The sequence below is a fragment of the Branchiostoma lanceolatum genome, chromosome 18, assembly GCF_035083965.1.
Source record: "Branchiostoma lanceolatum isolate klBraLanc5 chromosome 18, klBraLanc5.hap2, whole genome shotgun sequence".
In the NCBI taxonomy this organism is placed as follows: Eukaryota; Metazoa; Chordata; class Leptocardii; order Amphioxiformes; family Branchiostomatidae; genus Branchiostoma; species Branchiostoma lanceolatum.
The window spans coordinates 38,495-55,638 of NC_089739.1; the positions used below are offsets into that span (position 1 = coordinate 38,495).

The 17,144-nt window shown below is 50.3% G+C and overlaps 2 protein-coding genes across 4 annotated transcripts; one reads left to right on the forward strand and one right to left on the reverse strand.

Moving 5' to 3' along the window:
- The first annotated feature begins 4 nt into the window (after positions 1-4).
- On the forward strand, positions 5-5,894 carry LOC136424158 (ras-related GTP-binding protein C-like). 2 transcript variants are annotated; one of them, XM_066412656.1, is made up of 10 exons: positions 5-139; positions 761-909; positions 1,099-1,193; positions 1,677-1,906; positions 2,257-2,360; positions 2,911-3,025; positions 3,734-3,876; positions 4,394-4,489; positions 4,714-4,763; positions 4,978-5,894. In XM_066412656.1, exons 1-10 carry the CDS (start codon positions 134-136, stop codon positions 5,133-5,135), a joined length of 1,146 nt encoding a protein of 381 aa, XP_066268753.1. In that variant the 5' UTR covers positions 5-133; the 3' UTR covers positions 5,136-5,894. The 2 variants fall into 2 exon arrangements, with proteins under 2 accessions (XP_066268753.1, XP_066268752.1); XM_066412655.1 differs by lacking the exon at positions 4,714-4,763 and having other exon boundaries at positions 6-139; positions 4,394-4,539.
- Positions 5,895-6,190: 296 nt separating this feature from the next.
- On the reverse strand, positions 6,191-16,882 carry LOC136424156 (E3 ubiquitin-protein ligase RNF19A-like). Of its 2 annotated transcripts, none has more exons than XM_066412643.1 (9): positions 16,691-16,882; positions 15,007-15,297; positions 14,439-14,728; positions 13,471-13,803; positions 12,777-12,939; positions 12,358-12,466; positions 10,606-10,767; positions 9,732-9,933; positions 6,191-8,878 (listed from the first exon to the last, which is right to left on the reverse strand). In XM_066412643.1, exons 2-9 carry the CDS (start codon positions 15,262-15,264, stop codon positions 7,525-7,527), a joined length of 2,871 nt encoding a protein of 956 aa, XP_066268740.1. In that variant the 5' UTR covers positions 15,265-15,297; positions 16,691-16,882; the 3' UTR covers positions 6,191-7,524. The 2 variants fall into 2 exon arrangements, with proteins under 2 accessions (XP_066268740.1, XP_066268742.1); XM_066412645.1 differs by having other exon boundaries at positions 6,191-8,803; positions 16,691-16,880.
- Positions 16,883-17,144: the final 262 nt, after the last annotated feature.

Sequence of the window (17,144 nt, forward strand, 5' to 3'; positions counted from 1 at the left end):
GGTGATCCCCGCAGGTTTATTATCACATGACTCGGACCGACTGAGACTTTCTTCTGGCTGGAACTGAAGGTTTCTTCTCGACGCTAATGAAGTTTTCCGTGCTGTAAACCGAGCAGAACTGACGCAGGCGGACATGGCGGTACTGGTTTTGCCTTGTTGGTGTGACGTTACGTCCGAGTTTACGACTTTTCATAGCTTTCTGGCGTAACCTACGTCATCGCTGGGTGGGGAGGGGGGCGGAAATAAGCACTGTACCTGTAGAGTATTAGAGCAGAGTTTACGGCCAGGTGCTACCGTAGAGTAGAGTAGTAGAGTCTACGGTCGGGTAGAGTAGAGTAGAGCAGAGTTAACGGTGAGGTGGATGGTTTCTCCAGGTACGACCGCCGTTTATGCCCTCCGTTCCCTACTAGTATATTACAGCGGGCAGGTGAGTTAGTTAGCTGCAGTTGTATGGAGACTAGGTATGTAGGACGGTAGCTACATAACCGTGCCGAGAATTATGGAGGAATGAAAACAGAATCAGTAAAAAAGGCGAGAAAAGTAACGTTCCAGAGTGTAACAGTGTGTATTACCAGAAGTTGTTGTAACCAGAATATGTTCTAACCGGAAGTTGCTGTAGTAACCAGAAGTTGTTGTAACCAGAGGTTGTTGTAATTAGAGGTTGTTTTAATCAGAGGTTGTTTTAACCAGTAGTTGCTTTTATAACCAGAAGTTGTTGCTATAACCAAAAGTTGTTCTGACGTGTTTCCTGCCGTTTCAGTCCTACGATGATGACGAGAACTTCGGGAGTTACGGAGTCGTTGGCTCCTTCCCAAAGGATTTTGGGTACGGCCCGGACGAACAGGACACAGAGGACCGGTCGCCTTCGGCCGAGAGCAAGCCGCGGATCCTGCTCATGGGGCTGAGAAGGTTCGGGGTTGTTTGTTTGTTTGGAATTTACCAGATGTGAACTGCTATCACATGAGCTCATTGTTTGCCACATGACCTTCTGTGCCACATGACCTTCTGTGTCACATGACCTTCTTTGTCACATGACCTTCTTTGTCACATGACCTTGTCACATGACCTTATGTGTTACATGACCTTGTGTATCCTTAGAAGCGGCAAGTCGTCCATCCAGAAGGTCGTGTTCCATAAGATGTCCCCGAACGAAACTCTTTTTCTGGAGAGCACCAACAAGATCGTCAAGGACGGTACGTAACCATGGTAACAACACTGGTAACAACAACACAGCCTGAACACCGGCATGCTTTCATTGTAAAAGAACGCTCACGTCCACCGGTGTGATGTTGTGTATCCCCAGCAGACATTTCCAACAGGTCGTTTGTGTGAGGGATTGAAGGGATGTGAGTAGTTCAGTTGGAGTGAGGGATGTGAGTAGTTTGAGTGAGTAGTAGTGTGTGAGTAACGTGAGTAATTTTCCCCAGCAGACATTTCCAACAGATCGTTTGTGTGAGCAGTGTGTGTGATGTGCCTGAGTGATGGGAGTGAGTAATGTGAGTAATTTTCCACAGATCGTTTGTGTGAGTCGTGTGTGAGTGATGTGAGTTAGTGATGTGAGTAGTAGGGAGTAATGTGAGTAATTTTCCACAGCTCGTTTGTGTGAGTAGTGTGTGAGTGATGTGACTCAGTGATGTGAGTAGTAGGGAGTAATGTGAGTAATTTTCGCCCTGCAGACATCTCCAACAGCTCATTTGTGCAGTTCCAAATCTGGGACTTCCCCGGCCAGATCGACTTCTTTGACCCGACCTTTGACTCGGAGATGATATTCGGGGGGTGCGGAGCGCTAATCTTCGTCATCGACGCGCAGGACGATTACATGGAGGCGCTCGCCAAGCTGCACATGACCGTCTCAAGGGCGTACAAGGTCAACCCAAACATCAAGTTTGAAGTCTTCATCCACAAGGTCAGTTTTTCTCCACAAGGTCAGTTTCCGTTCACCAGGTCAGTTTTGTTAGATGTGTAAGTCTGTTCGGGATGTGGTGTTAAGTCACGTTTTGCCCTTCAGCAGTTGTGTGATAATGCCCTGGACCCATGTATGACCCAGGTAGACAACTTGTTTCAAAATGATTTTGACCCCCTTTTGGATGGATGGCTGTGTGATAATAACCTTGACCCCTGTATGACCCCTGGTGACAGTTTGTGTGATACTGACCTTGACCCCTGGTGACAGCTTGTGTGATACTGACCTTGACCCCTGTATGACCCCTGGTGACCCCTGGTGTGATACTGACCTTGACCCCTGTATGACCCCAGGTGGACGGCTTGTCAGACGACCACAAGATTGAGACGCAGCGAGACATCCACCAGCGTGCCAACGATGACCTGGCGGACGCCGGCCTGGAGGCCATTCATCTCAGGTTGGTTTCACTGATGCAGCCGTATCTGTGTGATGCTCGCATATGTAACCTTGTAGACACTGGTCTTGAGGCGATTCAGCTCAGGTTGGTTTCACTGATGCAGCTGTATCTGTGTGATACTCGCATATGTGTAACCTTGTAGACACTGGTCTTGAGGCGATTCAGCTCAGGTTGGTTTCACTGATGCAGCTGTATCTGTGTGATGCTCGCATGTGTGTAACCTTGTAGACACTGGTCTTGAGGCCATTCATCTCAGGTTGGCTTCACTGATGCAGCCGTATCAGTGTGATGCTCGCATATGTGTTACCTTGTAGACACTGGTCTTGAGGCGATTTGGCTCAGGATCGTGTGTGAGTGTTTACAGAGCACCATGTGGCCATGGGGTGATGTAAGCACTTCTGGGGTACTCTGAATCTGATGTACAGAACACCATGTGTGATGATGTAAGCACTTCTGGTGTACTCTGAATCTGATGTACAGAACACCATGTGTGATGATGTAAGCACTTCTGGTGTACTCTGATGTACAGAATAGTGTTTTATCCCTGCAGTTTCTACCTGACCAGTATTTACGACCACTCCATCTTCGAGGCGTTCAGCAAGGTCGTACAGAAGCTCATTCCCCAGCTGCCGACCTTGGAGAATCTCCTCAACATTCTCATCTCGGTGGGTCCACTTCCATGCATGTACACACATGCATACAAACAGACATACAAACACATACATGTACACACATGCATACAAACAGACATACAAACACATACATGTACACACATGCACACAAACAGACATACAAACACATACATGTACACACATGCATACAGACAGACATACACATACATGTACACACATGCATACAGACAGACATACACTTCCATGTACACACATGCATACAGACAGACATACACTTCCATGTACACACATTCATACAGACAGACATACACTTCCATGTACACACATGCATACAGACATACACATACACAGAGCTACAAACACAAATACATGGAGAATCTGCTCATGACATTCTCATCTCCGTGGGTCCCCTTCCATGGACACACACACACACACACAAACACATACATTATGCACACACACACACGTACATCATGTACATGTATCATAATTGACATTTGTTAAGTTAAACGGAGGAGGGTTTCACATAAGCCTTGTAGGCTTCTTTTCTACTCCTGCACGTTCTTTAAGATACTTTCAATAATTTCACTATTGTTTTTTATATATGTACCAATGAATAAAACAAACATACACACACATACATATGCACACACACACATCATTGTCATTTTCCTACCAACTGAATTGTCGATCATTGTCCCACAGTCACACTTATGATTCTGCTGTTCGCTCCCTGTGCAGAACTCTGGCATCGAGAAGGCGTTCCTGTTTGACGTGGTGAGTAAGATCTACATCGCCACGGACAGCTCTCCGGTCGACATGCAGTCCTACGAGCTCTGCTGCGACATGATCGACGTCGTCATCGATGTCTCCTGTATCTATGGGTGAGTCTCCTGCATCTATGGGTGAGTCTCCTGTATCTATGGATGAGTATCCTGTATCTATGGATGAGTATCCTGTATCTATGGGTGAGTCTCCTGTATCTATGGGTGAGGCTCCTGTATCTATGGGTGAGGCTCCTGTACCTATGGATGAGTATCCTGTATCTATGGATGAGTATCCTGTATCTATGGGTGAGTCTCCTGTATCTATGGATGAGTATCCTGTATCCATGGGTGAGTCTCCTGTATCTATGGGTGAGGCTCCTGTACCTATGGATGAGTATCCTGTATCTATGGATGAGTATCCTGTATCTATGGGTGAGTCTCCTGTATCTATGGATGAGTATCCTGTATCTATGGGTGAGGCTCCTGTATCTATGGGTGAGGCTCCTGTATGGATGAGTCTCCTGTATCTATGGGTGAGTCTCCTGTATCTATGGGTGAGTCTCCTGTATCTATGGGTGAGTCTGAGTTTGGGTATGCATGTATGGACCCATGACTGAGATTGTTGTTGTTCCAGGCTGAAGGACGGGGAGGGCAGCTGCTACGATAAAGAGTCGTCATCCATCATCAAGCTGAACAACGCGACGATCCTGTACCTGCGGGAGGTGAACAGGTTCCTGGCACTGGTGTGTATCCTGCGGGAGGACAACTTCGACAGGCAAGGTGGGTCACTCACAGACACGCACGCACGGGCGCATCTACACACCACACACACGCACGCGCAGGTTCCTGGCACTGGTGTGTATCCTGCGGGAGGACAACTTCGACAGGCAAGGTGGGTCACTCACAGACACGCACGCACGGGCGCATCTACACACCACACACACGCACGCGCAGGTTCCTGGCACTGGTGTGTATCCTGCGGGAGGACAACTTTGACAGGCAAGGTGGGTCACACATGTACACACGCACACTCACATGTTCACACCGGCCATGTTCTGCGGATATTATAGACTACAAACTATCCTAACATCCCTCTGCCTTGTTTGCTTGTTCTGCAGGTACAATAACAGGTCGGTTTGTTTATTCTGCAGGTACAATAACAGGTCGGTTTGTTTATTGTGCAGGTACAATAACATGTTTGTTTTGTTTATTGTGCAGGAATCATCGACTACAACTTCCACTGCTTCCGGCAGGCGATCCAGGAGGTGTTTGAGGTCAGGTTCAAGGCTCAGAACCTCGGCGCCAACCTGCAGTCCTCGTCAGGGTCCCTGGACGCCCCGGCCGCCAACGGCATCGCGGGATCCAAGCCCATCTAAACCAAGGACATCGCTGGATCCAAGCCCATCTAAACCAAGGACATCGCTGGATCCAAGCCCATCTAAACCAAGGACATCGCTGGATCCAAGCCCATCTAAACCAAGGACATCGCTGGATCCAAGCCCATCTAAACCAAGGACATCGCTGGATCCAAGCCTTCACATCTCGGGATCCAGATCTGTACTTTCCTGGATCCAGATCTGTACTTCCGTCGATCCAAAGCCAGTTGGATCACTGGAGCAGCTTGATTCCATTAAGAGTAATACTATTGATATGTAACCCGAGTGATGAAACTCACTATAGATGTACAGGCAGGGAATCATGACAGTTTTAGCTGTAAGGACTTCTGGGAAATACTGTACATCCACGTGAATAAGGAATATATGATGGTTTCGATAATGATAAAAGATAGAAATTAAAGTTGTCTATAAGACATTTATTGGGCAAAATCAGACAGATATCATGGCTGGCAAATTTTTGGATCCATTTGATGTTTTTCACATGAGGTCAGATTTGATGTAGTTTTTAGGCTATAGGGTAAGTTGAATATCAGACCCTGATGTGGACTAGATGTCAGTGTGGTTAATATTGTACAGTTAATATTGGACTGGGAGGCTGAAATAGGCAGCGCCAGATGTTACTGTGCAAAGTGTACAAACGTTATCTATGCTTTTGCCTGATTATAACAAACAGTATGGTTATGTATTACTGTACAAAAGGTTTGTACTTCTGTTAATAAAGTTACATTATAACATGAACTATCTCTGTATCAATGAGGGTGCGCAAGGATTATGAAGTAACCTTCAAGTAGGTCTTCAGCAATGTGTGTGCATATGTATGTGTGTTAAGTAGGGCTTTACCAAGGCAATGTGTGTGTGTGTGCATATGTATGTGTGTTAAGTTGGGCGTTACCAATGTGCGTGTGCATGAGCACGTGTGTTAGGTCACACAGTTTCCACTCTTACAACTGTCTAACTGGCCAAACATGGGGTTCGACTTCATTCATACGTAAGATACCCTTAAGAATTGTCACCTTTCTAGTGAAACTAAGGGCTGAAAAAACATAACTTTATTTGATTTCATTACACCATTTGGTAAAATATGGATTTACATTTAGTCTAACTTCCAATACTGGACCAAAGCTCAGAGACCCGACCAGTCCTGGCGGTTGTGCAGGCGGGTTGCAGCATTCAGGAGACAGAACACAAGATCTTCCCAGACACAACACATGGTCTCATCCAGCAGTTTTTTCCAAGACACTTCCCAGGAGAAATTTGAAACAGCCTGTACAATTGAATCACATTTCATCACAGGACAGATAGACCTTCAAAAACACAAAGGTCACCTGTGGTGGTTCAGAGGTCACCTGTAGTGGTTCAGAGGTCACCTGTAGTGGTTCAGAGGTCACCTGTAGTGGTTCAGAGGTCACATATAGTGGTTCACTCACTTTTCCCCCCAAACAGCAGCTTCTCTATGTCCTGTTCAGGCAGAGCAAACAGAAGGTTTGGTATGTCTTAGCCAGAGACTTCACAGATGAAACGACTATCTGATCCTGATGGCAGTTTCCAGTAGCTTTCTATGTCTCATTATCCATACACAAAAGTACAACTTACACAAACTACATCCAGCCATACAAGTCTGGCGTAACCAGCCGCTGACTGGTCAAAACCACCTCTTCAAAATCAAGAACACGGAACAAATATACTTCTACACGTCTATTAGACATGTCCTTGGCAACAGCTGTTCTACATGCGAACTTGCTTTCTAGGCGACAGCTATTCTACATAACATTGGTGTGTGTCTTTGGCAACAGAAGTGGAAACTAGGCAACAGCTATTCTACATGAAATTGGTCTGTGTCCTTGGCAATTAACAGAATTGGAAATTGGGCAACGGCTATTCTACATGGAAACTGTTGTTATGGCAACATTCTGGCAAATGGCCGCCGCTCCCGAAGAGTTCTTTGCAGCCTTCTATGCAACAGTTTCACAACAGTTCCCATAATGCACTGCTGGTTTATAATCCTACACAGAACATGTTCACTGGAGGTTTCCAGAACTCGAACACGTTTTAGTTTCTGTTTCACAGTCAAGGATACAGTTTTGCAGCACAGTAATCTGTTTTACAGTAAAGTTTAAGTTATAAAATAAATTCTGCAGCTTTATGGTAAACCTCACCACAAATTATGCCATTGAATTCAATGTTTTGCACATTTAGAGTAAACTTTGACATATTACAACAAACTATGCTTTCCTACAGGGACTTGTGGCGTCCCAGTAAACTCTCCTTCTATACACAACTCTGCTTGTTCTTAGTGGTCTTACAGTAAGTTGCTCTATAGTAAACTCTTGTTCTATAGTTGAATCTGTTGTTCTAGGGTTCAGTCCTTTCATAGCGAGCTCTGGTCTTGTCTGGCGGTGAGGACGGAGCTGGGCTCCTCCATGCTGTACCGCCTCCAGCCCAGCCCCTCCCCACCCCCCACAAACCCACTCTGCCCGTCCCCACCCCCCATCTCCCTCTCCTCCAGAATGTGGCCTAACGACTGCGTCTCCGAGGGAAACGACACCACGCGGGCGGGCGCAGGACTGAAGACATCCGGGCGGTCGTTCTCCACTTCTGTCAGCGGGGAAACGCTTCGAACACAGGCGGCCTCGGGGTCCCGGCTGGAGGCGTCGCTGGGAGCAGAGGTCTGGCCCAAAGTGTCTGTTTTCGCTGTTATTGCAGCCCCATAACTGTGGCTCGATGAGTCAAGTTTTGCCGACCCTCTGCTGGAGGTATCCGTGTGGGACATGGCTGCAGCAGACCCTCTGCTGGACGTGTCCGTGTGGGACATGGCAGCAGCAGACCCTCTGCTGGACGTGTCCGTGTGGGACATGGCTGCAGCAGACCCTCTGCTGGACGTGTCTGTGTGGGACATGGCTGCAGCAGACCCTCTGCTGGACGTGTCCGTGTGGGACATGGCCAGACTGCCCTCGGAGTAGTGCGAGTCCGTCCGGCTGCAGTGGGAGTCGGTGGTGCTGCAGAGGCTGATGGAGGGGGAGGGGCAGGAGCTGCCGCAGCTGTCCCGGGTCCACGCTCGGCGATCAGCATCGCTGCCGTCCCGGGTCCACGCTCGGCGATCAGCATCGCTGCCATCGCGCCCCAACACTCTCCGCTCTGACTCCTCTCTTCTCCCGACTCTCCGATCAGACTCCTCTCTGCTCCACGTTCTCCGCTCGGACTCTTCTCTGCTCCAGACTTTTCTATCGCTGTCTGCCGGGACCTTGACCATGTCCCCCTGACCCCTGCTCTTGTCCTGACCCCTGCCCTCCTGACCCCTGACCTTGCTGCGCCTGTGGGAGCCCCGGTGCTTGCTGGCTGCGCGGCAGGTCTGGCTGTCCTGTAGGTTGTCCACACTGCTGCTGCCGCCGCTGCTGTGCCGAGACTTCGGCTTTTCCGCCAGGTCCACCGTCGCCCCGGCAACAGCCCCGCCCAGGTCCACCGCCACCTCCAGGGGCTGGATGGTCGCCCCGGCAACAGCCCCGCCCAGCGTATAGGAGGACGCCCCTATGCCGTTCAGCAGCGAGCCCGCCATGGCGACCGTGCTGGCGTTGTCTCCGAGACTGGCCGACGGAGACTCGCTACTCACACTGCACCGCTTTCTCTGCACGTCTGCTTGGACTTCCAACCTGCGGGCAACAAACACGGTAACTATGGCAACCTGGTAACCATGGCAACAATGCACGTCTGCTTGGACTTCCAACCTGCGGGGCAACAAACACAGTAACTATGGCAAGCATGGCAATACCTCTGAAGTTCTGACATGCAGAACGACAGAATGGTAACTATGACACAGAACAACAAACAGTGACTGAATAAAAACAATTCTTCCTACACAACCAACCGCGATTTGGTGACCATTTCTGTTACTTCGTCAGGGCAATGCTGACTGGTATTTAATGACTTACCAACCTGATGAAACCATGCATTAAACACGGTAACTATGACAACCTCCCTGGTGAAACTCCGGCTAACTGCCGCACTGATGCTGCTTTGAAGCCACATTGATGCCGACTGGCACAGTGATTTCACAGCAATTATAGCTGTCCAAGTTTCCCTCCCTAAACTGTCAACCCTGCAAAGCCTTGAACCAATTAGTTGGAGTAGTGCCGCATTGATGCCATTTTATGCCACGGCTATTATCTAGTGGTCATGCTCCATCTTTAGATTTAACGAAGAGGATATATGTAACCTCCTTGGATTAACCCGTGCTCACTGGTCATTGTTAGAGGGCATCTCCAGTTGCTGTGGACTGTGCTGGATTGATGCCATTTCCAGTCGTGTGCTAAGACTGGACAGATACAGACTGAGGGCAGGAGGGTACTTTGGTGTGACTGGCTCTTGGCAGGGGAAGGAGATCAGACTTTGTCTTGGGAGCCAGAATGATAAGTGATGATTAATGGTCGTCACGTTAAGGCAACATTGATGCCAAATTGCCTACGATGGCATCAATGCCCAAAATGCTGGATCAGTCTGGCATCAATGCCAGGCCTGCCCAGCACTGCACACCACTTTCTATAGGGCTGTGGTATCCATGGCAACCCTGCAGGTACTGACCTGTGATTGGTGGTGACGCCGGTACTGCCGGCCAGGCTCCCGGCGATCGCCATGGTGCTGGCAGAGTCTCGGTCACTGACGGAGTCCCGTAGCACGCCAAGCCGCTCCACCTGGCTACTGCTCGCGCTCAGCAGACTGCCCTCCCCGATACTCGGGTTCCCCTCCTTACCAGGCAGGCTGTGGTCCATGCTCACGTTCTCTCCTGCAAAACACGACCCACGGCATCAATACACGACCCACACAAGACCCACGTTACTAACACTCAGCAAGCTACCCTCCCCGATACTGGGGTTCCCTTCCTTCCCAGGCAGGCTGTGGTCCATGCTCACGTTCTCTCCTGCAAAACACGACCCACGGCATCAACACACGACCCACGTTACTAACACTCAGCAAGCTACCCTCCCCGATACTGGGGTTCCCTTCCTTCCCTGGCAGGCTGTGGTCCATGCTCACGTTCTCTCCTGCAAAACACGACCCACGGCATCAACACACGACCCACACACGACCCACGTTACTAACACTCAGCAAGCTACCCTCCCCGATACTGGGGTTCCCTTCCTTCCCTGGCAGGCTGTGGTCCATGCTCACGTTCTCTCCTGCAAAACACGACCCACGGCATCAACACACGACCCACACACGACCCACGTTACTAACACTCAGCAAGCTACCCTCCCCGATACTGGGGTTCCCTTCCTTCCCTGGCAGGCTGTGGTCCATGCTCACGTTCTCTCCTGCAAAACACGACCCACGGCATCAACACACGACCCACGGCATCAACACACGACCCATGTTACTGACACACAACCCACACACATTTCTGACACAGATCCACGTTACCAACAGACTAAGGGATCATAACACAATTCCTCCTCACCTGTCATGGCCCCGCCCGCCCCAACATTCGCCTCGTTGTCATCGTCAAACTCGAAGCGAACGCCGCCTTTCTGCGTGGTGCGAACGCCACAGCCCCCGCTCCGACACAGCGAGATGGGAACAACTCCGTACACGTACGCCAGCATGATGGGAACTCCGATTCCTGGGCAACAAACAAACAAACAAACATGTTAACACAGCGAGATGGGAACTCCGATTCCTGGGCAACAAACAAACAAACAAACATGCTAACACAGCGAGATGGGAACTCCGATTCCTGGGCAACAAACAAACAAACAAACATGTTAACACAGCGAGATGGGAACTCCGATTCCTGGGCAACAAACAAACAAACAAACATGTTAACACAGCGAGATGGGAACTCCGATTCCTGGGCAACAAACAAACAAACAAACATGTTAACACAGCGAGATGGGAACTCCGATTCCTGGGCAACAAACAAATAAGCATCATTATTACAAGGTGCAGCACAAACATGTAAACACAGCAAGATGGGAACAACACACTCCACGCACACAATTCCTGGGCAACAGGAAACATTATGACAAACTTTGCATGAGCAGCCTCAGCCTGCTCTTTTAAACACCCAGGATAGTGAAACTCCCCCTTACCAACAGTGAGGGCAGCCAGAACAGGGGCCACCAGGTTGGATAATGAAACTCCCCCTTACCAACTGTGAGGGCAGCCAGTACAGGTGCCACCAGGATGGATAATGAAACTCCCCCTTACCAACAGTGAGGGCAGCCAGCACAGGTGCCACCAGGTTGGATAATGAAACTCCCCCTTACCAACTGTGAGGGCAGCCAGTACAGGTGCCACCAGGATGGATAATGAAACTCCCCCTTACCAACTGTGAGGGCAGCCAGCACAGGTGCCACCAGGATGGATAATGAAACTCCCCCTTACCAACTGTGAGTGCAGCCAGTACAGGTGCCACCAGGTTGGATAATGAATCTCCCCCTTACCAACTGTGAGGGCAGCCAGTACAGGTGCCACCAGGTTGGATAATGAATCTCCCCCTTACCAACAGTGAGGGCAGCCAGCACAGGTGCCACCAGGTTGGATAATGAAACTCCCCCTTACCAACTGTGAGGGCAGCCAGTACAGGTGCCACCAGGATGGATAATGAAACTCCCCCTTACCAACTGTGAGGGCAGCCAGTACAGGTGCCACCAGGATGGATAATGAAACTCCCCCTTACCAACTGTGAGGGCAGCCAGTACAGGTGCCACCAGGTTGAATAATGAAACTCCCCCTTACCAACTGTGAGGGGAGCCAGTACAGGTGACACCAGGATGGATAATGAAACTCCCCCTTACCAACTGTGAGGGCAGCCAGTACAGGTGCCACCAGGTTGAATAATGAAACTCCCCCTTACCAACTGTGAGGGGAGCCAGTACAGGTGACACCAGGATGGATAATGAAACTCCCCCTTACCAACTGTGAGGGCAGCCAGCACAGGTGCCACCAGGTTGGATAATGAAACTCCCCCTTACCAACTGTGAGGGCAGCCAGCACAGGTGCCACCAGGATGGATAATGAAACTCCCCCTTACCAACTGTGAGGGCAGCCAGCACAGGTGCCACCAGGATGGATAATGAAACTCCCCCTTACCAACTGTGAGGGCAGCCAGTACAGGTGCCACCAGGATGGATAATGAAACTCCCCCTTACCAACTGTGAGGGCAGCCAGCACAGGTGCCACCAGGATGGATAATGAAACTCCCCCTTACCAACAGTGAGGGCAGCCAGTACAGGTGCCACCAGGATGGATAATGAAACTCCCCCGGTGACCGCCAGGTGGCGCCGGTGCGGCGGCAGGTTCTCGTACTTGTTGTGGATCTGCAGAGGGAAAAACATGGTAACTATGGCAACCATTCTCCTACTCGTTCATGAGGTTAGGGTTCATGTAAGGTTGGGGTTAAGGTTCATGTTGTAACTGACCTTCCTGCCCATGTAGACGGGGATGCCGATGATCATGGCAGGAAGGGTTAGGGTGAGGTCAGGGTCCATGTAAGGTTGGGGTTAAGGTTCATGTTGTAACTGACCTTCCTGCCCATGTAGACGGGGATGCCGATGATCATGGCAGGAAGGGTTAGGGTGAGGTTAGGGTTCATGTAAGGTTGGGGTTAAGGTTCATGTTGTAACTGACCTTCCTGCCCATGTAGACGGGGATGCCGATGATCATGGCGGGAAGCGAAATGGAAGCAATCAGCGCGATGCCGACCGGCGCGCCGACCAGCGTCCCCAGCTGCCACAGGATCTTCTTCTTCCTGCTCCACGGCTTCTTCCCCCAGAACGTGCAGCCGGACGGGCTGTAAAAAAACAACAGTAAATACAGAACAGTAAACAACAACAGTCGATCCACGGCTTTACCCAGCACCTGCAGCCGGACGGGCTGTAAACAAACAACAGTAAATACAGAACAGTAAACAACAACAGTCGATCCACGGCTTTACCCAGCACCTGCAGCCGGACGGGCTGTAAAAAACAACAGTAAATACAGAACAGTAAACAACAACAGTCGATCCACGGCTTTACCCAGCACCTGCAGCCGGACGGGCTGTAAACAAACAACAGTAAATACAGAACAGTAAACAACAACAGTCGATCCACGGCTTTACCCAGCACCTGCAGCCGGATGGGCTGTAAACAATAACAATAAACAACAACAAGCTGGAGGTGAAAGGTAACTAATCTTAGGTAATGGAGGTCGGAGGTGAAAGGTAACTGACCTGAGATAGTGGAGGTCGGAGGTGAGAGGTGACTGACCTGAGATAGTGGAGGTCGGAGGTGAGAGGTGACTGACCTGAAGTAGTGTAGGTCGGAGGTGAGAGGTGACTGACCTGAGGTAGTGGAGGTCGGAGATCTCCTTCATGCAGAGCCAGCAGAACTCGGCCCCGCACACGGCGCAGGTCATGTGGTTGCAGGATCCGTCGTCCATCTTGACGATGTAGGCTCCGCAGCGCGGGCAGGGCTTGATGTCGTCCGCCGCGGAGACCTGCGAGTGGCTGACGGAGGAGGAGCGCAGGTTGTTGGTTCTCTGCTGCCGCGCCATGTCGCACGTCTGGTTCGGGTGCCACTCAGCCTTGCAGTGGTAGCAGAAGTACGTCCCGCAGCCCTCACGCAGGCACTGCAGCTTTGGGCAGGAGGCGCAGCCACTGGCAATCACTGCATAGCTGTAAACAACAAACAATAGTAAACAACAACACTTAACAACAACACAGTACGTCCCGCAGGCACTGCAGCTTCGGGCAGGAGGCGCAGCCGCTGGCAATCACTGCATAGCTGTAAACAACAAACAACACTAAACAACAACGCTAAACAACAACACAGTACGTCCCGCAGGCACTGCAGCTTTGGGCAGGAGGCGCAGCCACTGGCAATCACTGCATAGCTGTAAACAACAAACAACAATAAACAACAACACTAAACAACAACACAGTACGTCCCGCAGCCTTCCCGCAGGCACTGCAGCTTTGGGCAGGAGGCGCAGCCACTGGCAATCACTGCATAGCTGTAAACAACAAACAATAGTAAACAACAACACTAAACAACAACACAGTACGTCCAACAGGCACTGCAGCTTCGGGCAGGAGGCGCAGCCGCTGGCAATCACCGCATAGCTGTAAATAGTAAACAACAATAAACAACAACACTAAACAACAACACAGTACGTCCCGCAGGCACTGCAGCTTCGGGCAGGAGGCGCAGCCGCTCGCAATCACCGCAAAGCTGTAAATAGTAAACAACAATAAAGCGTGAACTCACATTACATTAGGAGTGTGTGTAAGACGTAAGAAAGGTTCCTTACCCGCAGTCCGGAGCAGGGCACCACCGTGAGTCGGGGTCCAGCACCAGGCACCTCCGCAGCATGAACTCCTCGTACTTGTCCATCAGGTGGCGATCCCCCAGGATCCTCTGCATGTCGGTGGGGTGGAAGCGCTCGGCACACTCCGGGCAGGATATGTTGACGCGGCTCTCGGTGATCTCGATGCGGAGGTACTGCCGCAGACAGTCGATGCAGGACCGGTGCGGGCAGGTCGCGATCTCGGGGAAGTTCGCCCGCGGGTACTCCGTGCAGCACAGCGGGCACTCCGTCGCCTGGGAACAAAAGTATTTTATTCGGTGAGCAGGGGTTTTCTGGGGAAAATGTGCACCATTGCGGTTAGGGACGTCTCTCGGATAGGACGTTAAATGGAGGTCCCTTGTTTGAGGACGGCCACACCTCGAGCACGTAAAAGATCCCACCATACTTATCGAAAAAGAGTAGTGTGAGTGGATCATAGAATCTGTCCACATAACAGCTTGTACTGTTCAGTACAAACCTGGTGTGTTACACCATGAGGCGTTTACCGGGTATGCAGTACAAATGAACAAACCTTGTCACCGTCCCCCCCGCTCGTCAGCTGGATCCCGCCCGCCGAACCCAGGGGGGTCTGCACGGACACCGAGGAGATCGCCATGGCGACGCCCTCTGGCTCTCGGCCTTTGATTCCCCGTCGGGATTTGGAGCTGCGGGATCGGGAGAAGATGTGGCGGAGGGAGAAGCGGGACTGCTTCCGGGTCGGGCGGACGGATCCGGGCAGCGAGATCGACGCAGAGCTGCACGAGTTCGAGTCCGTCTCTGGGAACGACATGGCGGCGACGGGAGGGCTAGCGGCGCGGGAAACCTGCGGAGAGAAAAGGGAAGGTGGTTAAACAGGATGGCTGGTTAAACTTTGCAAATATACTGAGAGCAATCAATCCTTCAGCCTTCTGTGGGAAAACTGACCCATGATGACATGACCTTACAGAAACATGACACCGGCAACTGGCTCGAGGGAAGGGCCGCCATCTCAGGTTGGAGTTTTGGTCTCCTTTCCACATCCCAAGTCACCACCAGTCAACTCTACTCTATTCCTCTGTACCCCAAAACTAAACTCAAGTCTTCTCCTCTGTACCCAAGAACTCAACTCAAGTCTCCTCTGTACCCCAGAACTAAACTCAAGTCTTCTCTGTACCCCAGAACTCAACTCAACTCTACTCCTCTGTACCCAGAAGGGCGATTCTCCAGCCGACTGGTCACGATTCCGAGACAACTCGGCACCTGGGACAACTCGGCCCCTAGCAATTCAGGACAACTTGGCCCCGATTACTCAGTACATGATAAAATCATAAATGTATTTGGCGCTCAAAGAATGACTGATGCCTGATGTGACTGTAGACGACAGGATGACAAGTGGAATAAGAATTTTAAGAAACAAAACTCAGTCCATATATAAGACTCCAAATGTTACAAAGTCACCCAAAATATGTTGCCAGCCGGCGCGGCGACGCCATTCTATTTGTTATTTTCAACGCTCTTTCACGAACTCGCTATGCTTATGTTCTGCTATGAAAGTGCTTACAACTTATTACCGATGAAACTAAATGTTTAGCAGTTCATTTTATTTTGTTGGACATAGATTTTAACAGTTTGCAGGTTTTAAAAATGCGTCGAGACAACCGAGATGATAAGATTTCCTTTAATATTGATATTCATTTAAGCGAGTAACCTGCAGAGTTTCACAACTTTCTTGAAATTTGAGTCGAAATGTTTGGCAGTTAAACATGTTTATTCCTCACATAGATCTTAAAAAGTTTCTGTTCTGTTTGCTGATCTATTTCAGTTTTGGGGCTCGGTGCCGAGTTGTCCTGAGCTTGTTGCCGAGTTGTCCTGAGCTTGGTGCCGAGTTGTCCTGAGCTTGGTGCCGAGTTGTCCCGAATGGCGAGTTGTCCCAGGTGCGGAGTTGTCCTGATACCACTGGTCACCATTGGTGAGGGGGGAGGGGGGCGACACCCACCGACTTTGATACTTGATTTCCCCGGCCCTATCCCAACTACATCAACGTGAACAACGCCATTTATTCTCCCAGCCCGGAAGAAACGTGAGCCGACAGAAAACAGACGACACAGGCGTGATTTTACACCCAGTTTTCCCGTCAGTCGCGTAGGCTGGTCGACTCGTCACGACTGTTTCTACTCAGCTCGGCCGACATTGCTGCCCCAAACCCACCTCCTTACCCCGACCTGCCGCCATCTTACCTGTTTTCTACACCATCCGCCGGGAATCGGACATCAGAGGGACTCGTCAGGTTTGTAACTTCTCGCCTTGTGCAGATTTTCCCGAGAAATCAGTCCCTAAAGCGGCAGGACCGACAAAACCGCAGATTTCATCCAGCAAACAAAAAGACGGCATTGACGTCACAGAGCTATCCCAGCAGCCACCGCGCCGCAGACCGGAAGTAGAACTCACAAAGCGACTGACATCGATGATAATCGATAAAGTCAGGAAGAAATTAATGTGTTGGAGTTTAGGATGTGATCAATCAAGGAACTGAAAATTATACACAAAAATGTGGTTTTATTGGCGTATGGAGCCCTCGTCCAACGGAGGTCAACAGAACTGCAGCCGACTCAACCCTTGGGGAAATGAGTTGATTTTCAGTGAAGAATTGTTTTCTTCGAGGCTAGCTTTCTTTGCGGGTTCTAAGGTTAA

Excerpts from the sequence above, each read along its gene's own strand:
- LOC136424158 (XM_066412656.1), top strand. Across the intron at positions 1,194-1,676 it reads CAACAAGATCGTCAAGGACG|ACATCTCCAACAGCTCATTT; the intron begins GTACGTAACCAT and ends TTCGCCCTGCAG. Across the intron at positions 2,361-2,910 it reads CTGGAGGCCATTCATCTCAG|TTTCTACCTGACCAGTATTT; the intron begins GTTGGTTTCACT and ends TTATCCCTGCAG.
- LOC136424156 (XM_066412643.1), bottom strand. The coding sequence starts at position 15,264 with ATGTCGTTCCCAGAGACGGACTCGAACTCGTGCAGCTCTGCGTCGATC. Across the intron at positions 14,729-15,006 it reads GCGGGGGGGACGGTGACAAG|GCGACGGAGTGCCCGCTGTG; the intron begins GTTTGTTCATTT and ends TTTTGTTCCCAG. Across the intron at positions 8,879-9,731 it reads GGCGTCACCACCAATCACAG|GTTGGAAGTCCAAGCAGACG; the intron begins GTCAGTACCTGC and ends GTTGCCCCGCAG.